The 15,318-nt window shown below is 34.4% G+C and overlaps 1 protein-coding gene across 2 annotated transcripts; it reads right to left on the bottom strand.

The window, feature by feature from the left end:
* Positions 1-269: 269 nt before the first annotated feature.
* On the bottom strand, positions 270-1,981 carry LOC147515004 (uncharacterized). Of its 2 annotated transcripts, XM_086585787.1 has the most exons (4): positions 1,697-1,981; positions 1,084-1,144; positions 882-940; positions 270-658 (listed from the first exon to the last, which is right to left on the bottom strand). In XM_086585787.1, exons 1-4 carry the CDS (start codon positions 1,700-1,702, stop codon positions 515-517), a joined length of 270 nt encoding a protein of 89 aa, XP_086441913.1. In that variant the 5' UTR covers positions 1,703-1,981; the 3' UTR covers positions 270-514. The 2 variants fall into 2 exon arrangements, with proteins under 2 accessions (XP_086441913.1, XP_086441907.1); XM_086585781.1 differs by lacking the exon at positions 1,084-1,144 and having other exon boundaries at positions 1,697-1,931.
* Between the last annotated feature and the right edge of the window lie 13,337 nt (positions 1,982-15,318).

Here is a 15,318-nt window from a genome sequence, read left to right as displayed (position 1 = left end):
TTTTCCAGCCCAAAACAATGTGATTTCATTGTTTCCGCTCGGCCCAGTCCAACCCAGATCTAAGTAGCCCAAAGCCCCAAACTAATTTGATTTATAGCTCGCATGGCAACATCTGAACATTGCGATTAGCTGAAGTACTAGTCAATTTCATGCTTCTTGTTTATTGACGTAATGGTGATTGTGATTACCTATGCTTAAGCTTTAAGATCGGAGAGATGACAAGACCGGATTTCAGCGCCGCAATCTTAAATTAAAATTAAAATGGAGCCTTTCCGATAATTAAATTGTCATAAACAATATGATTAATTTGTTACTGAAACACATAAAATGTATGCATATATATAACATCTTGAAAACAAAATCTAGCAGCAGCTCAGCTTGTCCCAAATCTAGTATATGTACAGGGAAGATATCCACTTAGATGCACTATATATCTGATATGGATGGCTATATATCTCCTCCCATTTATTCGTTGTATATATATGTAGAACTTCTGCTCCTGATGATTGTACCATCAGTTGGGTATGAGCTTGAATGGAGGCTTGTTAAGAGTTGGGGTAGGATCATAGGTTCCATAGTCTTTTGTGTTAACTCTAAGAACCCTCTCATGAACATTATCGCTTGCTTTATCATGGCGCAAATACTTGCTTGCTGCTTCCTATATATATGGATCACCAGAAAAACAAAAAAGTTAATATAAACCAGGCCAGGAAGCTATATATAGAATTAAATTGGCCTTAAATTGTTGCATATACTATAGAAGAATCAAGACCGAATGGTAGGGAAAGAAATATGGATTTTCGGCCAGATGACAATGAGAAAAAAAAAAAAAAAAATAGAGGAATACGCAAGTAAAATATAGTCTCATAATAAATTCGAACCTGTTGGGCTGCACTCATTTCCACTGAAGCCATTTCAATATAGCCACTCCATTGCCGACCTACAAATTTGATGCAATGTAACACTCAATCAATAAAATGAAGAAGTTATTTACTACGCAAATGAAAATGCTGTTCGATCATTCCGAAAGAAAACTAATCAACAAATTAAAGGAATATGCATGCTTATTGATAATAGTCTCACTGGCCAATGAAGACCTGATCCACAGCATAGTCATCATGATAACAATATTGATAAGCTTTTCCTAAGCAAATTAAAACAGGATTAGGTTTAGGAAATTTTAGTAGCTCGTACAAAATATAAACTTAAGCTGATCTGCAAACACTAGATTAATCAATTTATAGTTATTATATAATCTACGCAAGAGTTACTTGAGCTGTAGTTATATTAATCTAACACAAAAAATTTAATAAACGTACTTTTGTTTCGTTCTAAACTGTGTAATTCACAAGATGACTATATATATATATATATATATCTCCTTCTTGTTCCTCCGTTAGATTATAGGTTTTCATCTTTTGTAGACGAGGACAGGAATGACACCTTGAATTTAAGAGCTTAGCTAATGCAGGTTGAGGTCGGCCTAAACCTCTAAATATTTTTTAAAAAAAAATCAAGTTTTTCAATTGCATGTGAAGGAACAAGGAAGTGTAACTGAATAACCCAAGGTGGCCAAAGAAAAACATTTTGCATTTTGACTAATACAAAATTAGTTTCTTCTTGAAATAGCCACCCTAATCTAATCCTATCTGCATGCAGTTCTTGATCACAAGAAGAAATTACACAACATACCTACCTGCATATGAAAGTGAAAACAGTGAAACTGAGATGAGCAGCAGTGCAGTGATCTTCATTACAAGCATATGGGTGCCCATTCTATGCAATTTTGATATATCTCACTCTCTTTCCTTCAAGGAATTGAAGAAGCAAGGAATTGAAGCTCCCTTCCAGTATTGCAAAGTGCATTAGGATTTACTTAAGTGCTAGTCTTAGAGATATAGATATAATTGATTAATAACTATCCACATCACAAACTATGCAATCCATATACTTTTCCTTAAATTTGAAAATATAAAGGTATGAAGAGACCACTTTGCTGTTGTTGGGGCACTAAGTCTAGGAAGTTAGTGGAGTGATATAATTAATTAACCTAAGGACACTGGTTGTGGGGTATGGCTGAAATTATTTACCTTACGATTAGTTTGAGGTAGTTCATATGTACAACCTTGCTATACGTACTGTTCCAAACTAATTTAATTTATATGCTTCCAATAATGTAATTCTGGGCAGTATGCTGAATTTGCTACGTTTAACGGTAGAAGCTTGATATTGGTAATTACCATATCTCGTGTCCTTGTCATTATATTGGTCACACAAAATGTATAGTAGCAATGCAATTTCTATTTTTTATTTATTTTTTGTTTTTTGAACAAATTATGGGGTTAGGCAGACCCAAACCTGTATTGATCAATTAGTTCTTACATATGTTGTTCCATCAGCATCTTCTTCTATAATATCATTGAGTACATTTTCAAGAGGGGGATGAAAGTAAAACATATGATCCATAACAACTAATTTTGCAAGGTGATCAGCCGTCCTGTTTGTCTGTCGATAGCAGTGGCTGAAGTTGCTCCATTGAAGCTGATATATTCTTCAATAATGTGATAGCTGAAACTATATTGAGACAGTACCAAGGAGGGGATAATGCACCATTAACTATTTGAATAGCCAATATAGAATGAGAATTGACTTGCACGCTGCTGAAGTTGTGAAGTAGACAGCCCTTGTGCCCCGCTTCTATAGCCAAAAGCTCCTGATACAAAATTGATAACTAATCCATTTAGCTAAAATACCTTGCTGAGACAGGACTGATCATAACGAAATTAGGTCAAACAGTCAGTTTTCATGCCTATGCATCGAACTACAAAGGATGCTTCGGTAATATATTATTTTAGATTATTTTAGTACACAGAAGTTCAAAAGTGCTACAATAAAATGAGACATTAGCGGCGAAAACTTTAAAGAGACTGATTGGGTGAATAGAATTTGGTTTGTCTTCGATTGTGAGAGATTATTAGGTAGGCATAAAATAGATTCATAGATTACTAGTGCTTTCAATTATCCATAACGACAAAGACAACGCACCAAATACCACCACTGAAAAGACAGTGGTGGAGAATAAAGAGAAGCACTATTCTGTTTATACAATGTATATGTTTGTTCTGTTTGACAAAAAGTGGACTTGAGACAGCTCCCCATTCCAAGTCTCAACTAGAGGTCTACAGGCTACACACAGCATGGATTCAGGCATAAAATGGTGTATTTATTTTTATTTAGTTTTTGGAAAAGCCTCTAGTGAGGATGGAGTAAGGGTGTCAAAGAATCAAGAACAATTTAGGTTCTGGTTCGGTTCTTGTTAGAACAGTGGAATACTATAACCATCGGTTTGTAGCGGGTACCCACCCTTATTCATTTGGGTTATTAAAAGATTCACTTTTACACACATTTTTTTTTATTAATTTTACTAAGAAAACATGTACAAAAAACACAAAAATACTGCACCAAGGCACTTTTCAAAGACAGATATAAGAAATTATATCATTTTCAATAATATGTGAAATAAAACCATATCTTTATAGTTGTTAGCTGTACTTTTGAATTATTTTTAACGTTAAATAGTATGAAAAAAAACTACATATTACACTAATTACAAATGGAATTTTATAAAATATAAATGAGTGTCTTAGGTTTTTATATATTTTATTTTAAATTTTTAATGCCAAAAGTATGATAACATCCGGTTTTTGGTCCGGCTCTTTTGTTTAAACTAACCATATATATATATATATATATATTGCGGTTCGGATAAATGGGTACCCTTGACACCCCCTTCTGGAGGGGCAGGGTTCTGCAGACCCCTAACCAGTTTATTAAACTTCAAACTGGCCGGAAAATTTTGGACAACATTATGTATCCCACAAGACTATAAGCCTTAAAATGGCATGCAAATATATATATTATAACTTTCCTTTTGGAAGTTAAGTGTTACAAGTTCTCCTGAAGGGATGAAAGCAGCAAAGATGGAAGGAATCTAGCACCTAGTTATTAACTCGGATTCCTTAAGCGCAGTGCACATTATCAATGAGGTACGGTGGAATTGAATGAAGCACCTCATGGTTATGTCTGAACATTTTAAGTGATATCAGTGTAGTGTACAAGCTGATTCTCTAAGATTCAGTACTAATTGAATGTAGATTAAGCTTTTGAAATGAATTGAAATAAGATTTTTATTGATCTCTAATGGTGGAAATACAATCGCTCATTCTCTCTCTCTATCTGTTACATTTTTAGTCGGGGGAAGATCGAATGAATCTCTCTTTCCTCATCTTCTCTTTATATACTCCTCCGGTTTAACTGTTTTCCAATCAAATCCCGACATGTGTTCATTCTTATTATTCTTCTTCTTTCTCCTTTTTTCCCGCATTAGTTTCTTTGTAACAAATGAACTTCAAAACAAGATACTGACAATTATGTTGATATCTCAAGTTAGTCACGAATTTACGAGCTGAAATACCGGGTTGACGATATTTGCCCACGACAATCAGAGCACACAGATAAGCAATCAGCATTGTTGCTAGCTGTTCACCACGTCTTTAGAGAACAAAACAAATTAAGCTGCAGATTACATATATGAAAAAAAAACTTGTAATATGAGTGGTACGATTGTATATTATAGTCTAGAGAATTAGGCCTTTGGAGGAAAGGTTAAGGTGTAATAGCACAACAAAATGCTGAAGGGTATGTATTAGATATTTAGATGTGATTATTAGTTGTGTTGTGTTTAATTGCGTATTAGATATGATTATTAGTTGTGTATTAGATAGTACAACTAATGCAGGTTTGTGTTTGCCTAACCCATAAATTTTTCTAACAAAAAAAAGAAAAAAAAAAGAAGAAGAAAGATCTACCTACTATAAATATACGAATGTGTACAGTACAATAGTACAAGCAATCCGCCTTTTCGAAGATACACGTACTTATTTGTATGCTTGGGAGAATATGCTCTCCATTTGATTATTAGATATTTATATGTGATTATTAGTTGTGTTGTGTTTAAAGACCTGAGCTTTTGTGCTCTGAAGTTGAACTCTGAATTAAAGCAACAGCTGAAGATGGGTAGGATTTGTAAAAGTTTTGGCCCAAGCAGTGGCGGAGCCACATAGTGGCTACATGTGGCCCGTGCCCTAGGTAAATTCTATAAGAACATCATATTACCTATGAAAGTTTGCTAGTAATTCCAGAAATCAGTAGTGCACTCTATGTACTTGTTGTTGAGCTGGAGGCGAAGCAGCTAGCAAGCAAAAGCCAACGGTTCACATTTTTAAGTCCACACACCTAACTGATATTAGGTCAATATGGTCTTAAAGCCGGCCATGATTTCCAATTTCTGCCCCACAGTCCAGCTACTCAAGCCCATTGAATACTACATGAAATAAACATCCCATTGGCATAAAGCCACAATCACCCTCAAAGATATCTTTTTTTTCTTTCAAAATCACTCACAAATTAAACTAATTTTCGGGTGAAAATAACCTTAAAGACAAATAGCCTGAATTTGAAATTAATATATTTCGATTTTACTCTTTTTGTCGTTTTGGTATGAACAAATTATTCATACCTCCTCATGTATGAACAATGTTTGTTCATACTCCAAATAAGTGAACATACCTCATATATTATGTTGAGGTATGAACAAAAATTGTTCATAGCTTATGTTGAGCTATGAACAGTAATTGTCCATACCCCAAATATGTATGAACAGTAATTGTCCATACCCCAAATATGTATGAACATACTCCAATAATAGGTGTTCTTATTGATCATACATTATATTGAGGTATAAATAATGATTGTTTATATCCCAAATAGATAAGAACAATGATTGTTTATACTCCAATAGGTGTTCTTACTGATCATATATTATGTTGATATATCAACAATGACCCAAAATATATATGAAATGATTGTTTATACTTCAATAGGTGTTTTTTTTACTGATCATACATTATGTTGAGGTATGAATAATGATTCTTCATATAGCTCATGTTAAGGTATGAATAGTGATCATTCATACCCCAAATGAGTATGAACAATGATTGTTCATATACTCCAATAGGTGTTCCCATTAATCATACATTATGTTGTGGTATGAACAAGGATTGTTTACATATAGCTGATGTTGAGGTATATGAACAATGATTTCATACTACATACGTCGGGTTGTTTTGGTTGGGTCGGTCTATTTTTTATTTCATGTCAGGGGTAAACTTGACTTTTTGCCACCCAGGCTCTTTTTAATTTCGCATTAGGGCTATAGTTATCCTAAAATCTACTCGGTCCTTGTGAGTGATTATAAAAAAAATGTGGATTTGAGAGTGATTTTTTCTTCATTTTTGTCCTTAAGAGTTACTCTGTGATATAATAAAATCTTAATAACTTTTAATTGGCAACTCAAATTGTCCTAACGTCGTCAGACTCAAAAGTTAAGTATCATTTTCATTTTTATGTCCAGTAAAGACACACACACACACACACACACATAGGTCTTCGCACTGGAATTGTAATTCTTTAAGCGTTACCATATAATTGACTATTTCAATTCGATGATTACAATTTTTTGTTAGTTTTTTTTTAATAAGTTTTTTTAGGGTTAGACATACCCCTAGACCCCAAGACGACCTGTACGTATTAGAATCTGATATAGATGTTTCCATTCTTGTCCTCCTCAACATAGGTAGTAAGCATAAAGATTAGAGCTGAGGAGGTACAAAGTACATATAAGTGTGTTCAGTTTCAAGGGAAGGCAAATGGTCTACAGCGCAGCCCGATTTGTTTCCCTGAAAACACGATTAAAGATAATACTAGTACATCTCCTAGTAAGAATGCTAATAGCATTGACAACATTTTGATTGTACCATGGAGATGGTTCCCTACCCAATAAGATGTTTATCACCACCAAAAAAAAAAAAAAAAAAGAATCTGAGGCAACTAAGATCCTTAGTGAGGTTTATTTTTAAATGATATCCCGTAAAAACTCAACTAGATTACTCTAACTTAATTCTTACGGTATCAATTATTTATTTTCTACTTTCACATGTATATTCATGCAATATATAGAGTACGGAATCGTTCCACTCCTAAACTACCAAGACATAATAGAATTCAATTAATCAAACACAAGAAACAATGGTGAGAGCAATATTTATGGAGGTGAATTTACACTATGAAACTAAATATATGAATTTAACTTATAATAATTTAACTAAGCAATTGAATATGACTTGAATAAAATATGGAGAAGAAATTAGGGGATTTGATTCCACTTTGATTTATTCCTAATATGCTAGTATAGATTATTGCAATCCTAACCAATTAAGATTAAGTATTTGATCCCTAATTATTCATAGCAATCTCTGCCAACTAATAATTAGCATGTAAGGAAGTTCAACCCATTCTCATGGCGAATCAACTAACCTACTAGAGTGAAACTCTTAATAAGCAATAATTCAAACTAACATATCTCAAGCTTTATCAAACCCCTCTAATGGAGGTTTAGCTAGAAGTCATTAGACTATCATTAATAGAAGAATAAGAAGAAGACATAATGAAGAATAATAATTTAACTTTTATTAATTTAATGGAGGCTACAAACTAAACTAATTAACTAAAATTAAACTAAACTAAAAAGGGAGAGAGAGAGAACCATAATTTACAACTAAATTAAAGAGGGGAGTAGCTAAGTTTTGTTTAGCCTTAAACCTCTTTATATAGGAGAGGCTTAGGTTTACAATTTCGTGCATTGGCTTTGGAGCCATGTTTTGGGCCATGAAATCAAGCCCAAAACCTAATTACATATGTCCAAAAAGGGTTTCTCTGCATGAAATTACTTCAACACCCTTTTTGATCACTTTTACTACTTTGATTGGGTTAAGTCTTAGACCATTAGAAAGCTCTTTCTGAGCCGGTCGTTTTGATATATAATAAGCCCAATTCCGAAGTCTGAGTCCAAAGATACGGCCTACGGAAGTTCTATTGACTTTTCTACTCTTTTTCTACCCGCGTTGACTTTGACTTTTCATCTTTGACTAGGCTTTAAAAAGACTTTTTCTCCTTGAAACTTGGGCTTTAACCATAGAACTTCTTAACAACCAACCTTTTCTCCTTTCTCTTACAAAAGTGACATATTTCTTCACATATTTGACTCTAAGACCTGAAATACGCAAAAACACGTAAACATTACTAACTCTTATTTATTATACACATAATTGGTCTAAATGTAATATTATTAAGGGGTTAACTATAGTTTTGGGCTCTTATCACTAGACAACCTTGAATCCCTTGCAAAATGGCAGATAACTCTTGAAATAAAACTGATTTTCTTCCATTAGCACTTGCAAATGCAAATAGAACTTCTCTTCGAAAGTTCCTAGCAACTCCTCCCGAACCACAACTGGTGTCAGTGACAGATCCATCTGTGTTTAATTTGGTAACACCTTCATCTGGCTTCAGCCAAATACACTGTGTGTTGGTTTATTAGATTTGTAGTCCACAAGAATACTAAGTCAATCAATGAGTATTACGTTGATCTTGAATACAGGCATAAACTGAGGTGAGTTGACCTTGAAGTTATGTGATTGTCTCACTAATAAGCTTGGTCTTGACTGCCCTCCATGGCTAAGTAAGGTTGTTGAATCTCCTGTTATTTCTTTCTTGCCACACGTGACTGATAGTGGCACATGTGAATACTTTGATGATTTCATCACTCAAATTTTTCTTACTTACTACAAATCATATGAAGTTCAATCCATTCACTATTTGGGCTATGAGAATGAGTCCTAATTCTTGGGAGTTGTTTCACATTCCTCCAAATGTGTTTGGTAGCTGCACACAAAGAAGAGGTGGAAAGAGTTTTCTTTGGCATTGTTGCAAAAACAACATGTTGAAGTATAAAATACCTTCTTTTGTATAAGTCAATAATTGTAAGCGTTCTCTATAGCATTGTTCCCCACTCAATTTTTTTGGTTTTCCCCACTTAATTTTTTGTTAGTTAACAATGTGAAAACCCCATGTTCCGGGAAAAAAATGTTTATCCAAAATCCTAAGTGCCCAATGTACACGGAATCCCTAGCTCCGCCACTGGGCTCACATGCATGCCACTACAAATATCCTGGTATAGTAATCCCACTATAATTAATGTAGCTGGTCCAATTTGTTTGTTACACACTTAAAACAAATATAATTTGGGCTAGCATATAAGGCTGCGCGCATGGAATGGGTTCAATTTGTAATAGCTCATTAAGAACTAGTGCTTCAACCTAGCTTTTTCTTTGGGTCGTCATATTGACACCACGTATTTTACCAATGTGACCCAACTAACAAGTAATAACCACAATTTAACTTAACTCTAGTTAAAACTTACTAAGGGTGACCCAATTAAAAAAAAAAAAAAAACTCACAAACTCTATCCATTCTTCCCCAACTTGTTGTACTTCTTTAAAAAAAAAATGTCAAACAAGGAACATATATGATAGACGTGTTAGGATTTTTGATTCTCACGAGTCCATGATATGTAAAAGTAAAAAAACCTATGTATAAATCCCTTTAAAACACCTTTTTAGCTCATTCTCTGGTCATGGATTATTTTTAGTTGATGACTTTGGTGGTTCTTAGTTATTCATTTCCACCAAAGTTTTTTCATGAAAAAATTATTGATATGGGTACTGAACTATAGTGGATTTTACAATATACTTAATGTATTATTTTTTTTGCAAAATAGGGTACTGTAGATTTCAAATATTGTTAAAATGGGTACCGTCTATGTATACTGTGAAGTATGTATATGTATTTGATGATTTGGCAGACATAATGTGTACACATGGCAACTCGGTCTCCACCTAAGTAGCGCATGCATGAAGCACGTGAGTCTCCATCTAAAATTTGTAAATGAGAAATGAAGGACTCACGCTCTCACTCACGTGAGTCTTCAAGAACTTTGCTTTCTCAAAGTCCTGATGTTGATCTCCCTCTAAAATCCCTAACTTCACAAACCCTCGTCTGAAGAAATTCAGGTGTTCTTGTGGAAATTCTTGTTGAAAGAAAACCTAGTTTAACTATCTAAATAAGTAAGTTATATTATTATTACTTTTCTTTGTGTTTCATTTCGATATTTGTATAGAATATGGCCTATAATGATATAATATTATTGGTGGTTCTTTATTTGTATATGTTTGATATAATAATGTTTGTTCTTTATTTTATTTGAATCATTTTTATTTCATTTTTAGTGGAAACTAATCATGAGAGTATCATGATAGAATTCCACCATTCCGGGAGATTTAAAACCGCACTAGTGCTAAATTACAGTGGTATAATAGAGTATGTCATAGAGCTGGACTTTGATAGGATTTCTTATTTTGAACTTTTGAGGATAGCGAAGGATGATTTGAATATACACAATTTATCTAACATATATTGGGCACCTCAAGGTAGAGTTTTGCAGAATAATATCCACAAAGTTCTTAGTGACAAAGAGACAATTGAGATGGTTGAGTATGCCAGGAGAATAGGTGTAGTTGAGGTGTTTATTGAATACAATGAAGCTGTTGTAGGAACCGTTATTTCAGAATGACAATTTCTACAAATCGCGAACACCACGCGCAGCGGAATTAATGGGTGTCCACGATTTGTGATTTGAAAACATACCTTTGAGAATCGGTTTAGATAACTCTGAGAATCCAAGCTTTATGAATCCGAATCAACACCCCTTGATCTTCTGTTGTATTCCTTTAGAATAGATTGGACGTCGTGTGGACAACGATCTACCAATCCCCTTCTTTCTCACAAAGCTAGATCCAATTTTGGATCTATCTTTCCTTGCCTCTTTTTCTGTTCAGATGAATAGTGAATTTTGGCCAGAGAGAGATTATTCTATTTATAGGCTACAATAGGGACCATGAGGAGAAATTAAGGTTGGGCCTCTTGACGGGCTTGGGCTTCCCATGTTTGCCCATAACACACGGCCCATGTCCGTCAACAAATTGCTTATTCCACTAAAGGCCATTGTTACACTACCGCCCTAATCCCAAATTACGTGTCAGCGTTTATGGGCTCCATATTATATGCTCGTTGATCTCCCCGTGTTTAAGATATTGAATGTCCGTTGATTAAGTCAAGTTACTGACAACTACATTAATAAACTTCTTTTGTCCTTGAGTAGTACCACTCAACCTCATTGTCACGTCGGAATAAATCCACCTGTAGGGTTTACATGACAATCTTTTTGAGCTCCTCAAGGGGACATCACAACCCGACTTCTTGTGGGACACGGATTCCTTCTATAATCAACAACACACCTTACATACAATGTTATTATCCAATCCATCGAGTTTGTTGATTCACAAATGAATCTCACTCATTGATGATTTAAAGCAATGTACAATGTATGTAAGTGCCCGTTATTATATATGGATTATGAGGACAATCATCCATAATAACAGAGGCGTTTGTTCTCTTATATAGTCAGTATAAGGAGAAACAACCTCACTTGGTCCTGTTCAATACACACAAAGTGTACTAGTGTAATCCTATAGTTAAGATAGACTAATACTAGATTATACTACAATCGTCCTAATGGTTTGTCCAAATCCATCTAGGTTGTGAATGATTACTTATACTTTATAAGGTACTGATGATATGATCTTCTGTGTGTTCACACCATATCATCTACAACATAAAGTATTAGACACATCCATATAACTAATAACATATATAATATGCATAACATTTGCCCATATGATTCTCATTCAAAATATAAAAAATTAGAGTTAATACAAAAGTAATGCTTTTAGTATATAACCCTATCAGCTGTGTCCCAATGCCCTATTATGGAAGAGGATTTGAGTAGTGATGAATCTGAGACTGATAACTATAAAATGAATAGTTTACCTACGAAATGAACTACGAATCCAAAACGTAAGTAAACTAAACTTAAAACTTTTACGTGTCTATTATCAAAGCTTCTACTCTCAATGCGAATTGCACTAAATGGAGTACGAAGTTCGTTCCACTCCTAGTTCCCTAGCATGGATTGTTTTCTAAGTCTAACTAGTCACTCTTAAGTCAATGAGAGCTTTACGAAATATTATACTACGATGCTTAATTAAGATGATTACTAGAAATTAACTACAAATGCTATGGAAATACTATTGTTTGACTCTAGATAAAGGAATTAGAGGGGAATCGAATCCACCTCGAATCCAACTTAATGACCTAGTACAGATTGTGGTATCTCGATTCTTACGTTTTCACGGCAAGAATTCCGAGTCTAATCCCTAGTGTTCATGGCATTTCTACCAAGTACTAACTAGCATGTGAGGTCGCCCACCCATTCTCATGGCTTAAACGCGACCTTCTAGAGTGGAATAGATGCTACAACGTTTCTATACTAAACAACTAAGGTTTCATCAAGGCTTCATCAACCCCTCTAATGGAGGTTTAGCCTTGAGTCATCAATCTAACATTTACCATTGAATCTAAACTAAGCATAATGTGAGAATTTGAGACTTACTTAATTTAGCAATAATGAATCTAATTTAATGGTTTTGGAATAAAACAATGACAAGAATTGAATTTAGATCTAAAATGGAAATGACAAATTCGAACTTGATAAAAAAATACTACTTTATTTATCTAATCTATCAAGAACAATGATTCAAGGATTTAATCTAAAACAAGAATTTAAATGGAACTAAAACTTAATTTAATTAATAAAACTAGATCTATAATTCTATATCTTAATTTAGGTCTAACTAGCTACCATTAACAAAGAGCTAAGCTTTTGTTTTTATACATCCAGATCCAAATTTCGTGCATGGGCTTGGAGCCATGGGTTGGGCCAGAGAATCAGGCCCAAAACCCAATTCTTTCAGTCCAATAAGGCCTCTTCAGCTGCAGTTAGCTTCCATAGACTTTTCGTCCACTTCTGCTCCTCTGATTGGGTCAAGGCTTGGACCATTGCAAAGCTCTTTCCGAGCCGGTCGTTTTGACATAAGGTAGGCCTCAATCCAAGGTCTGAGTCCAAAGATATGGCATTCGGAAGTTCTGCTGACTTTTGCTCCTTTATCTCGCTAAAGTGGCACATTTACAAGATAATGGACTTTGAAGCCCTGAAATGCATAAAACACGTAATCAGTATTAACTCTTACTTATTATTCACATAATTGGTCTAACAGTATGATTATTAAGGGGTTAAAACTACAGTTTTGGGCTCTTATCAAACCACCCCCAAACAGCATTTTGCTTGTCCTCAAGCAAATATGAGAAATTAGAATAAGTGACCAAAAATGGAGTTCTACCTAATCTCGTTTCGCTGAGTGCGATTGCATTGACCATATGCAACAAGGCCTTAAACCACTAGGAATTCCCTAGTGGACGAGTTATAGCCTCGTGAGAGTTTTCCAGTGAAGGTACTCACAAACTTCATCTATACTACAACGACTAAGAAATAAAACTATTGTTTTCTCCTTCATGTCTCAACCATCTATACATCTCACTAGCAATTACATAAGAATAACAGTAAAAACCCTAAGTTAATATATGCATAATAATCAATCATCTACAATAAACATATAACAATGAGTAATACTATGAAATGTTTAGCAGGTTTGTTTCTGAGAACTTCGAATAAGCGTCCTTAAGTAGGTCCTCACATAAATGTCAAGACAAAAACCTCTCGATTTTTCCACTCAAGTTTAAGCTACTCCGGCAAGTGGGCACACTTTACCTTACAATCTCAATGACAACAAGGAAGCCGGGGTCGATCAAACACATCTGCCACTTACTATCACACTAACCTATTCCTAATTGAGCTAGAGGTCTTTATTAGGTGTTGCGGGGATTAGGAGATGGTTTAAGAAGGAAGGAAATGGATATTCTAGAGAACAAGTCTGAGATAATAGAGTCTTCATATTATGTAACTAGAGAAAACCTTGTTATTTACTTTTGCTTCTACACTTTGTTTCCATCCTTAGCCATATTTTTCTTTTCTTTGGCCTTTGACTCCCTTTTATTCTATTTTTTTTTGGAGTTTTATTTATTTCTATATACTTTTTTTTTTTTTTTTTTTTTTTTTTTTTTTTTTCTTTTCTCTTTGGATGGAAACTTCTTTTCTTTATTTTCTGAAGCAACTAACTAATTTTTGTTTACACGTGTTTTCTCTTCTTCTTTCTTCCTCATTCTACTCTCAGACTTATTCTAAATTGGGTAGGTTGATTTTTTTTTTTATTTTGTTTTGTTTTTGTAACAGGGTAAAGGAATTGTGGTTTATGGAAGGCTAAAGAAAGGGCTCAGAGTGGCGACTAGCGGAAAATAATTCATAGGTTTGAATTTCGGCTATATCGATCCAAAAGAAATGCCTAAATTCTCGCTTAGGATATGGCATAGTGATCAAGCAAGTGGACGTGTGATTTCTCTATCCGGATTTTACTTCTCCCTTGTGTCATTTCTCAAATGTTTCACTCATATAAGGCTTTAGGCTATATTCTCACAGGATTTGTAGCATAAGTACTCTAGCCTAGATTTCAGAAACTTACTGCCAAACAATCATAGATACTCATGTAATATATTTATAGATAGATGCAAAGATTATTACCTACATATTAACCTAAGTTTCTAACTATTATTCTGATGCAAAAGCTATGAGACTTCTAGATTGTTAAGAGCATGGAGAAAGAAAACAATACCAATATTCCTAAGTGTATAGCATGGACTTATTTATTTATATTTTTAAATTTTTGAAAGCATATTATATCTATCTATATCCTAACAGATGCCTTAATTACACGAGTTTCTATGCCCCCCCAAACAAAAAGCATGCTTTGTCCTCAAAGCATTTAAATAAAGAGGGTAGAAAAATACCATGGAAACGCGTGAAATTCAGAAACATCTGCAAAACAATGTTAGAACGTACTAATATAGGAAATAAAAACTGACGCAACACTATAAGAGTTCCACCCATTATGGGGTTAACAGAATTAAATTGCTTGGGACATAAGCAGATACTAACTTAACTAAAACTTACCTGCACCCCAACATTTACTCGTCATCCTCCTCTTCTATATGAGGTTCTTTCGCATCCTGCCATGCCATAACAACTTGCCACGCCTTACGTCGTGTATCATCAACTAATGCTAACCTCTCTAGTGATATTTGTCTGATGGGGTGTAAGGAGCAACCAAATGTGGTTGCACTGCCATCCCGACCAAGTCATGGTTCGGAATGATCGTACCACCACGATTGGTAGGTCTCATGATTTCGACCCCTTTCCAAAATCGGTAATAATGCGGCGAGAATCACGGGTAG

The sequence above is a fragment of the Coptis chinensis genome, chromosome 2 (assembly GCF_015680905.1).
Source record: "Coptis chinensis isolate HL-2020 chromosome 2, ASM1568090v1, whole genome shotgun sequence".
Lineage (NCBI taxonomy): Eukaryota > Viridiplantae > Streptophyta > Magnoliopsida > Ranunculales > Ranunculaceae > Coptis > Coptis chinensis.
The sequence above is the reverse complement of the archived record's forward strand: the minus strand, read 5'-3'. Positions and strand labels throughout refer to the sequence as shown.

What these genes read in the sequence shown, in the direction of transcription:
- LOC147515004 (XM_086585781.1), bottom strand. Translation starts at nt 1,775, where the DNA reads ATGGGCACCCATATGCTTGTAATGAAGATCACTGCACTGCTGCTCATC. An exon ending in GTTTTCACTTTCATATGCAG is followed by an intron (nt 941 to 1,696) that starts GTAGGTATGTTG and finishes TCAAATTTGTAG; the next exon opens with GTCGGCAATGGAGTGGCTAT. An exon ending in AAATGAGTGCAGCCCAACAG is followed by an intron (nt 659 to 881) that starts GTTCGAATTTAT and finishes CCATATATATAG; the next exon opens with GAAGCAGCAAGCAAGTATTT.